Here is a 12,451-nt window from a genome sequence, read left to right as displayed (position 1 = left end):
TCTACACTAACTCTCTACACTAAATCTCTACACTAACTCTCTACACTAACTCTCTACTCTAACTCTCTACACTAACTCTCTACACTAAATCTCTACACTAACTCTCTACACTAAATCTCTACACTAACTCTCTACACTAACTCTCTACTCTAACTCTCTACACTATATCTCTACACTAAATCTCTACACTAAATCTCTACACTAACTCTCTACACTAACTCTCTACACTAAATCTCTACACTAAATCTCTACACTAAATCTCTAAACTATATCTCTACACTAAATCTCTACACTATATCTCTACACTAAATCTCTACACTAAATCTCTACACTAAATCTCTACACTAACTCTCTACACTAAATCTCTACTCTAACTCTCTACACTAACTCTCTACACTAAATCTCTACACTAACTCTCTACACTAACTCTCTACACTAACTCTACACTAAATCTCTACTCTAACTCTCTACACTAACTCTCTACACTAAATCTCTACACTAAATCTCTACACTAACTCTCTACACTAAATCTCTACACTAAATCTCTACTCTAACTCTCTACACTAACTCTCTACTCTAACTCTCTACACTAACTCTCTACTCTAACTCTCTACACTAACTCTCTACACTAACTCTCTACACTAAATCTCTACACTAACTCTCTACACTAACTCTCTACACTAACTCTCTACTCTAACTCTCTACACTAACTCTCTACTCTAACTCTCTACTCTAACTCTCTACACTAAATCTCTACACTAACTCTCTACACTAACTCTCTACTCTAACTCTCTACACTAAATCTCTACACTAACTCTCTACACTAACTCTCTACACTAACTCTCTACTCTAACTCTCTACACTAACTCTCTACTCTAACTCTCTACACTAACTCTCTACTCTAACTCTCTACACTAAATCTCTACACTAACTCTCTACACTAACTCTCTACTCTAACTCTCTACACTAAATCTCTACACTAACTCTCTACTCTAACTCTCTACACTAACTCTCTACACTAACTCTCTACACTAAATCTCTACACTAACTCTCTACACTAACTCTCTACTCTAACTCTCTACACTAACTCTCTACTCTAACTCTCTACACTAACTCTCTACACTAAATCTCTACACTAACTCTCTACTCTAACTCTCTACACTAACTCTCTACACTAACTCTCTACACTAAATCTCTACACTAACTCTCTACACTAACTCTCTACTCTAACTCTCTACACTAACTCTCTACTCTAACTCTCTACTCTAACTCTCTACACTAAATCTCTACACTAACTCTCTACACTAACTCTCTACACTAACTCTCTACACTAACTCTCTACACTAAATCTCTACACTAAATTTCTACACTAAATCTCTACACTAAATCTCTAAACTATATCTCTACACTAAATCTCTACACTATATCTCTACACTAAATCTCTACACTAAATCTCTACACTAAATCTCTACACTAACTCTCTACACTAAATCTCTACTCTAACTCTCTACACTAACTCTCTACACTAAATCTCTACACTAACTCTCTACACTAACTCTCTACACTAACTCTACACTAAATCTCTACTCTAACTCTCTACACTAACTCTCTACACTAAATCTCTACACTAAATCTCTACACTAACTCTCTACACTAAATCTCTACACTAAATCTCTACTCTAACTCTCTACACTAACTCTCTACTCTAACTCTCTACACTAACTCTCTACTCTAACTCTCTACACTAACTCTCTACACTAACTCTCTACACTAAATCTCTACACTAACTCTCTACACTAACTCTCTACACTAACTCTCTACTCTAACTCTCTACACTAACTCTCTACTCTAACTCTCTACTCTAACTCTCTACACTAAATCTCTACACTAACTCTCTACACTAACTCTCTACTCTAACTCTCTACACTAAATCTCTACACTAACTCTCTACACTAACTCTCTACACTAACTCTCTACTCTAACTCTCTACACTAACTCTCTACTCTAACTCTCTACACTAACTCTCTACTCTAACTCTCTACACTAAATCTCTACACTAACTCTCTACACTAACTCTCTACTCTAACCCTCTACACTAAATCTCTACACTAACTCTCTACTCTAACTCTCTACACTAACTCTCTACACTAACTCTCTACACTAAATCTCTACACTAACTCTCTACACTAACTCTCTACTCTAACTCTCTACACTAACTCTCTACTCTAACTCTCTACACTAACTCTCTACACTAAATCTCTACACTAACTCTCTACTCTAACTCTCTACACTAACTCTCTACACTAACTCTCTACACTAAATCTCTACACTAACTCTCTACACTAACTCTCTACTCTAACTCTCTACACTAACTCTCTACTCTAACTCTCTACTCTAACTCTCTACACTAAATCTCTACACTAACTCTCTACACTAACTCTCTACTCTAACTCTCTACACTAAATCTCTACACTAACTCTCTACTCTAACTCTCTACACTAACTCTCTACACTAACTCTCTACACTAACTCTCTACACTAAATCTCTACACTAACTCTCTACACTAACTCTCTACACTAACTCTCTACTCTAACTCTCTACACTAAATCTCTACACTAAATCTCTACACTAACTCTCTACTCTAACTCTCTACACTAAATCTCTACACTAACTCTCTACTCTAAATCTCTACACTAACTCTCTACACTAACTCTCTACACTAACTCTCTACACTAACTCTCTACTCTAACTCTCTACACTAACTCTCTACTCTAACTCTCTACACTAACTCTCTACACTAACTCTCTACACTAAATCTCTACACTAAATCTCTACACTAAATCTCTACACTAACTCTCTACACTAACTCTCTACACTAACTCTCTACACTAAATCTCTACACTAACTCTCTACTCTAACTCTCTACACTAACTCTCTACACTAACTCTCTACACTAAATCTCTACACTAACTCTCTACACTAACTCTCTACTCTAACTCTCTACACTAACTCTCTACTCTAACTCTCTACACTAACTCTCTACTCTAACTCTCTACACTAAATCTCTACACTAACTCTCTACACTAACTCTCTACTCTAACTCTCTACACTAAATCTCTACACTAACTCTCTACTCTAACTCTCTACACTAACTCTCTACACTAACTCTCTACACTAACTCTCTACACTAACTCTCTACACTAACTCTCTACTCTAACTCTCTACACTAAATCTCTACACTAAATCTCTACACTAACTCTCTACTCTAACTCTCTACACTAACTCTCTACACTAACTCTCTACTCTAACTCTCTACACTAACTCTCTACACTAACTCTCTACACTAACTCTCTACTCTAACTCTCTACACTAACTCTCTACACTAACTCTCTACACTAACTCTCTACTCTAACTCTCTACACTAACTCTCTACACTAAATCTCTACACTAAATCTCTACACTAAATCTCTACACTAAATCTCTACACTAAATCATACACTAAATCTCTACACTAAATCTCTACACTAAATCTCTACACTAAATCTCTACACTAAATCATACACTAAATCTCTACACTTAAATTCCATAAAGCTGCATAATAAATGTATACATATATGATCATGTGTATCTTTAGGGTTTATTTTTCATCACAGAATAATGTCTTTACTGATTGGATGGTTAGAAGTTTACTGAAGTGTTTGTTGTGTTTTAATGAGCGTCCTGCATGGACATCAGTGCAGAAGACACAGATGGAGACGAAATCAAGACATTAAAGCTTCAGATGATGAAGACATTTGTGTTTATTCAGTGATTCACTGCGTCTGATGAGGAATGAAGAGTGTTCACTGGTGCGAGTGTTCACTGGTGCGAGTGTTCACTGGTGCGAGTGTTCACTGGTGCGAGTGTTCACTGGTGCGGGCGCAGGGCCTTCATGAAGTTGGTCTTGGGTAGATGCTCGTTCTGAGCCGACGCGGGACAGAAGAACGGCGGGATGAAGTCTTGAGGATTCTGAACGCCCAGCAGATGATTATAGAAACTGAGAAACAGAGACACGTTTATGAATGTGATTATTAAACATCATCAAACACTGTGATAGTGGAGTGTGTGTGTGTGTGTGTGTGTGTGTGTGTGTGTGTGTGTGTGTGTGTGTGTGTGTGTGTGTGTGTGTGTGTGTGTGTGTGTGTGTGTGTGTGTGTGTGTGTGTGTGTGTGTGTGTGTGTGTGTGTGTGTGTGTGTGTGTGTGTGTGTGTGTGTGTGTGTGTGTGTGAGAGAGAGATGCTGCACCTCATGGTGATCCATCCAGTCTGTGGCGTGAAGACCGACGCGCTGACTGGCAGACAGGTGAACTCAGTGAAGGTCAACATGTACTGAGCTGGAGACGACACACACATGATTCACTACAGACTGATTCACTACAGGACAGATGATTCACGACTCACTACAGGACAGATGATTCACGATTCACTACAGGACAGATGATTCACGACTCACTACAGGACAGATGATTCACGACTCACTACAGGACAGATGATTCACGATTCAATAAAGGACAGATGATTCACGATTGACTACAGGACAGATGATTCACGACTCACTACAGGACAGATGATTCACGACTCACTACAGGACAGATGATTCACGATTCACTACAGGACAGATGATTCACGATTGACTACAGGACAGATGATTCACGATTGACTACAGGACAGATGATTCACGATTGACTACAGGACAGATGATTCACGACTCACTACAGGACAGATGATTCACGATTCACTACAGGACAGATGATTCACGATTCACTACAGGACAGATGATTCACGATTCACTACAGGACAGATGATTCACTACAGGACAGATGATTCACGACTCACTACAGGACAAATGATTCACGACTCACTACAGGACAGATGATTCACGACTCACTACAGGACAGATGATTCACAGCAGCTGCACAGAACTAAACTGGGCTAATCTGAGCGGTTCTGATGTTTGATGAAGATTGCTGTTGTTATTGTTTATGACTGTGGAATAAAGCGGACTGCACTCACCCTGGATCTCAGGAATCTCCCCGACCCAGGAGTTGGTCAGCAGACCCAGACCCGGAACAGAAGTGGTTCCCAGGATCACCTGACTCATGAATGAGGCGTCGGCCGGGACCCGCGTCGGGTGGAACCGGGTCTCCAGAACCTTCTTCTCACAGTGCAGGCGCGAGTAATCGATCTCATACATGATGCCCTGTGGATCCGGGAGAAACACTCACATGATGACGGGAGCTTCTCACTAAAGCTTCTTTATCCGCATTTGTGGTTCATGAGGAACCTCATCAGTGTGTGTGTGTGAGTGTGTGTGTTACTCGCCGTTCTGAAGTGCATGAGCAGATCCATCAGGACGGTCTCGTTATAGATGACCATGTAGTTCCTGAAGCGGATCTGCTGAGCGTGAGCATCATACGAGTATGTGGCGGCAGAGGTTATGATGCCATCAGCGGCCGTCTGGAGGACGAACAACAGCAGCATTACATCACTGACACCGTCACGAATATGACTGATCAAAAACCGTCACGAATATGACTGATCAAAAACCGTCACGAATATGACTAATCAAAAACTGTCACGAATATGACTAATCAAAAACTGTCACGAATATGACTGATCAAAAACGTCTCGAATATGACTAATCAAAAACTGTCACGAATATGACTAATCAAAAACCGTCTCGAATATGACTAATCAAAAACTGTCACGAATATGACTAATCAAAAACTGTCACGAATATGACTGACCAAAAACCGTCACGAATATGACTGACCAAAACCGTCACGAATATGACTGACCAAAACCGTCTCGAATATGACTGACCAAAACCGTCACGAATATGACTAATCAAAAACTGTCACGAATATGACTGATCAAAACCGTCTCGAATATGACTAATCAAAAACTGTCACGAATATGACTGACCAAAACCGTCACGAATATGACTGACCAAAACCGTCTCGAATATGACTGACCAAAACCGTCACGAATATGACTGACCAAAACCGTCACGAATATGACTGACCAAAACCGTCTCGAATATGACTGATCAAAAACCGTCACGAATATGACTGATCAAAACCGTCACGAATATGACTGACCAAAACCGTCACGAATATGACTGACCAAAACCGTCACGAATATGACTGACCAAAACCGTCTCGAATATGACTAATCAAAAACTGTCACGAATATGACTGATCAAAAACCGTCACGAATATGACTGACCAAAACCGTCTCGAATATGACTGACCAAAACCTTCTCGAATATGACTGACCAAAACCGTCTCGAATATGACTGACCAAAACCGTCTCGAATATGACTGATCAAAAACCGTCACGAATATGACTGATCAAAAACGTCTCGAATATGACTAATCAAAAACCGTCACAAATATGACTAATCAAAAACCGTCACGAATATGACTAATCAAAAACCGTCACGAATATGACTAATCAAAAACCGTCACGAATATGACTAATCAAAAACCGTCACGAATATGACTAATCAAAAACGTCTCGAATATGACTAATCAAAAACCGTCACGAATATGACTAATCAAAAACCGTCACGAATATGACTAATCAAAAACGTCTCGAATTTGACTAATCAAAAACTGTCACGAATATGACTAATCAAAAACCGTCTCGAATATGACTAATCAAAAACCGTCACGAATATGACTAATCAAAAACGTCTCGAATATGTCTGACCAAAAACGTCTCGAATATGACTGACCAAAACCGTCTCGAATATGTCTGACCAAAAACGTCTCGAATATGACTGACCAAAACCGTCTCGAATATGTCTGACCAAAAACGTCTCGAATATGACTAATCAAAAACCGTCACGAATATGACTGACCAAAACCGTCTCGAATATGACTAACCAAAAACGTCTCGAATATGACTGATCAAAAACCGTCTCGAATATGACTAATCAAAAACTGTCTCGAATATGACTAATCAAAAAACGTCACGAATATGACTGATCAAAAACGTCACGAATATGACTAATCAAAAACCGTCACGAATATGACTAATCAAAAACCGGCACGAATATGACTAATCAAAAACCGCCACGAATATGACTAATCAAAAACCGTCACGAATATGACTAATCAAAAACCGCCACGAATATGACTAATCAAAAACTGTCTCGAATATGACTAATCAAAAACCGTCACGAATATGACTAATCAAAAACCGCCACGAATATGACTAATCAAAAACCGTCACGAATATGACTGACCAAAACCGTCTCGAATATGACTGACCAAAACCGTCACGAATATGACTGACCAAAAACGTCTCGAATATGACTAATCAAAAACCGTCACGAATATGACTAATCAAAAACCGTCTCGAATATGACTGATCAAAAACTGTCACGAATATGACTAATCAAAAACTGTCTCGAATATGACTAATCAAAAACTGTCTCGAATATGACTAATCAAAAAACGTCACGAATATGACTGATCAAAAACCGTCACGAATATGACTGATCAAAAACCGTCACGAATATGACTAATCAAAAACCGTCACGAATATGACTAATCAAAAACCGTCTCGAATATGACTGATCAAAAACGTCACGAATATGACTAATCAAAAACCGTCACGAATATGACTAATCAAAAACCGGCACGAATATGACTAATCAAAAACTGTCTCGAATATGACTAATCAAAAACCGTCACGAATATGACTGATCAAAAACGTCACGAATATGACTAATCAAAAACTGTCACGAATATGACTAATCAAAAACCGTCACGAATATGACTAATCAAAAACAGTCACGAATATGACTAATCAAAAACCGTCACGAATATGACTAATCAAAAACCGTCACGAATATGACTAATCAAAAACCGTCTCGAATATGACTGATCAAAAACGTCACGAATATGACTAATCAAAAACCGTCACGAATATGACTAATCAAAAACCGGCACGAATATGACTAATCAAAAACTGTCTCGAATATGACTAATCAAAAACCGTCACGAATATGACTAATCAAAAACCGTCTCGAATATGACTGATCAAAAACGTCACGAATATGACTAATCAAAAACCGTCACGAATATGACTAATCAAAAACCGGCACGAATATGACTGATCAAAAACCGTCTCGAATATGACTGATCAAAAACGTCACGAATATGACTAATCAAAAACCGTCACGAATATGACTAATCAAAAACCGTCTCGAATATGACTGATCAAAAACGTCACGAATATGACTAATCAAAAACCGTCACGAATATGACTAATCAAAAACCGGCACGAATATGACTAATCAAAAACTGTCTCGAATATGACTAATCAAAAACCGTCACGAATATGACTAATCAAAAACCGTCACGAATATGACTAATCAAAACCGTCTCGAATATGACTAATCAAAAACCGGCACGAATATGACTAATCAAAAACCGTCACGAATATGACTAATCAAAACCGTCTCGAATATGACTGACCAAAACCGTCACGAATATGACTGACCAAAAACGTCTCGAATATAATCAAAATTATGACTGAAAAAATGACAAATCAAAATTATGACTGAAAAAGTCTAGAAAATGACAAATCAAAATTATGACTGAAACAATCACAAATATGACATAAGTCAAAATGATGACTGAAACTCACGAATATAACAAATCAAAAACAATTACAAATATGACAAAACAAAATGATGACTGAAAATATGACAAATCAAAATTATGACTGAAAATATGACAAATCAAAATTATGACTGAAAATAAGACAAATCAAAATTATGACTGAAACCGTCACGAATATGACTAATCAAAAACCGTCACGAATATGACTAATCAAAATTATGACTGAAATAATCTCGAATATGACAAATCAAAATTATGACTGAAAATAAGACAAATCAAAATTATGACTGAAACCGTCACGAATATGACTAATCAAAAACCGTCACGAATATGACTAATCAAAATTATGACTGAAATAATCTCGAATATGACAAATCAAAATTATGACTGAAAATAAAACAAATCAAAATTATGACTGAAACCGTCACGAATATGACAAATCAAAATTATGACTGAAAATATGACAAATCAAAATTATGACTGAAACCGTCACGAATATGACAAATCAAAATTATGACTGAAAATATGACAAATCAAAATTATGACTGAAACCATCACGAATATTGACATGAGAGAATATTGACAAATTATGACATACTAAGTTGTAATTATGACAAATTATGACGTAAAAACTATTAGATAAAATTTGGAATTTACTTGAAATGTTGACTTGGAAAGTCAAAATTATGACATACAACTGAAATTATGATGTAAAAAGTTATAATTATGACAGTAAAAGGTGAGATATGACATAAAACGTTATAACAATAACAACATAAAAGGTAAAAATGATGACATGTAAAAACTAAATTATGAAAAAATTTGTTGTTTGTCATAATTATGGCTTTTTAAAGTAATAATTAAGAGAGAGAGAGACACTCACCATAGACACGCCGCCCACATACTGAGCCGGAGACTCTGTTAGAGAGAGAGAGTTAACTCATCACAGAGGAATGAATGATGTGAATATAGAGATATGAATGTGAATATAAAGATATGAATGTGAATATAGAGATATGAATGTGAATATTCACCGCAGGGCCGAGGCTGAGCGCTGATGAAGCTGCAGGACAAGAGCAGGATCAAACCTCTCATGATGATGAAGATGAAGATGAAGAGCGCTCACACTCTCTCTTATACACACACACACACACACACACACACACCTGCACAGGTGAGACACACCCCACCGTTACGCCACACACAGCAGATTACACGCCTGTCAATCATTTCAGATTTATGACTCACTTTAGCCTGCAGAGATACAGGAAAATTCCACAATATTCATCAATAATAATGATAAGCATTTATCAAGATTCCCGAGTTCGTGATTTTGAATGTGTAAAATCTTCCCAGCTGACAGAAATATGTTCCGAGAACTTTCACATTAAATCATAACAATGTTATTTCTGAAAGTTCTCAGAATAATAAAAACGGGCGTTTAAAAAAATAAAATAATCAAAGTTAAAGGAGCGTTACATTGTGTCATTCCTCAAACATTATGGAACGTTACATTGTGTCATTCCTCAAACATTATGGAGCGTTACATTGTGTCATTCCTCAAACATTATGGAACGTTACATTGTGTCATTCCTCAAACATTATGGAACGTTACATTGTGTCATTCCTCAAACATTATGGAGCGTTACATTGTGTCATTCCTCAAACATTATGGAACGTTACATTGTGTCATTCCTCAAACATTATGGAACGTTACATTGTGTCATTCCTCAAACATTATGGAACGTTACATTGTATCATTCCTCAAACATTATGGAACGTTACATTGTATCATTCCTCAAACATTATGGAGCGTTACATTGTGTCATTCCTCAAACATTATGGAGCGTTACATTGTGTCATTCCTCAAACATTATGGAGCGTTACATTGTGTCATTCCTCAAACATTATGGAGCGTTACATTGTGTCATTCCTCAAACATTATGGAACGTTACATTGTGTCATTCCTCAAACATTATGGAGCGTTACATTGTGTCATTCCTCAAACATTATGGAGCGTTACATTGTGTCATTCCTCAAACATTATGGAGCGTTACATTGTGTCATTCCTCAAACATTATGAAACGTTACATTGTGTCATTCCTCAAACATTATGAAGCGTTACATTGTGTCATTCCTCAAACATTATGGAGCGTTACATTGTGTCATTCCTCAAACATTATGGAGCGTTACATTGTGTCATTCCTCAAACATTATGGAACGTTACATTGTGTCATTCCTCAAACATTATGGAGCGTTACATTGTGTCATTCCTCAAACATTATGGAACGTTACATTGTATCATTCCTCAAACATTATGGAGCGTTACATTGTGTCATTCCTCAAACATTATGAAACGTTACATTGTATCATTCCTCAAACATTATGGAACGTTACATTGTGTCATTCCTCAAACATTATGGAACGTTACATTGTGTCATTCCTCAAACATTATGGAACGTTACATTGTATCATTCCTCAAACATTATGAAACGTTACATTGTATCATTCCTCAAACATTATGGAACATTACATTGTGTCATTCCTCAAACATTATGGAACGTTACATTGTATCATTCCTCAAACATTATGGAGCGTTACATTGTGTCATTCCTCAAACATTATGAAACGTTACATTGTGTCATTCCTCAAACATTATGAAGCGTTACATTGTATCATTCCTCAAACATTATGGAGCGTTACATTGTGTCATTCCTCAAACATTATGGAGCGTTACATTGTGTCATTCCTCAAACATTATGAAACGTTACATTGTGTCATTCCTCAAACATTATGGAGCGTTACATTGTGTCATTCCTCAAACATTATGAAGCGTTACATTGTATCATTCCTCAAACATTATGGAGCGTTACATTGTGTCATTCGTCAAACATTATGGAACGTTACATTGTGTCATTCCTCAAACATTATGGAGCGTTACATTGTGTCATTCCTCAAACATTATGGAACGTTACCTTGTGTCATTCCTCAAACATTATGGAACGTTACATTGTGTCATTCCTCAAACATTATGGAGCGTTACATTGTGTCATTCCTCAAACATTATGAAGCGTTACATTGTATCATTCCTCAAACATTATGGAGCGTTACATTGTGTCATTCCTCAAACATTATGGAGCGTTACATTGTGTCATTCCTCAAACATTATGGAGCGTTACATTGTGTCATTCGTCAAACATTATGGAACGTTACATTGTGTCATTCCTCAAACATTATGGAGCGTTACATTGTGTCATTCCTCAAACATTATGGAACGTTACCTTGTGTCATTCCTCAAACATTATGGAGCGTTACATTGTGTCATTCCTCAAACATTATGGAACGTTACCTTGTGTCATTCCTCAAACATTATGGAACGTTACATTGTGTCATTCCTCAAACATTATGGAGCGTTACATTGTGTCATTCCTCAAACATTATGGAACGTTACATTGTGTCATTCCTCAAACATTATGGAGCGTTACATTGTGTCATTCCTCAAACATTATGGAGCGTTACATTGTGTCATTCCTCAAACATTATGGAACGTTACATTGTATCATTCCTCAAACATTATGAAACGTTACATTGTGTCATTCCTCAAACATTATGGAGCGTTACATTGTGTCATTCCTCAAACATTATGGAGCGTTACATTGTGTCATTCCTCAAACATTATGAAACGTTACATTGTGTCATTCCTCAAACATTATGGAGCGTTACATTGTGTCATTCGTCAAACATTATGGAACGTTACATTGTGTCATTCCTCAAACA

The 12,451-nt window shown here is 37.2% G+C and overlaps 1 protein-coding gene across 1 annotated transcript; it reads right to left on the bottom strand.

Moving 5' to 3' along the window:
• Positions 1-3,842: 3,842 nt before the first annotated feature.
• LOC306992661 (ependymin) lies at positions 3,843-9,769 on the bottom strand (the record flags this gene model as incomplete). Its single annotated transcript, XM_079601792.1, has 6 exons — positions 3,843-4,036; positions 4,285-4,372; positions 5,052-5,238; positions 5,361-5,495; positions 9,558-9,592; positions 9,709-9,769. The coding sequence occupies 6 exons, from the start codon at positions 9,767-9,769 to the stop codon at positions 3,907-3,909; spliced, it is 636 nt and encodes a 211-aa protein (XP_079457918.1). The 3' UTR covers positions 3,843-3,906.
• Positions 9,770-12,451: the final 2,682 nt, after the last annotated feature.

Source organism: Phoxinus phoxinus, assembly GCF_949152265.1.
Source record: "Phoxinus phoxinus genome assembly, chromosome: 24".
NCBI lineage: Eukaryota > Metazoa > Chordata > Actinopteri > Cypriniformes > Leuciscidae > Phoxinus > Phoxinus phoxinus.
The sequence above is the reverse complement of the archived record's forward strand: the minus strand, read 5'-3'. Positions and strand labels throughout refer to the sequence as shown.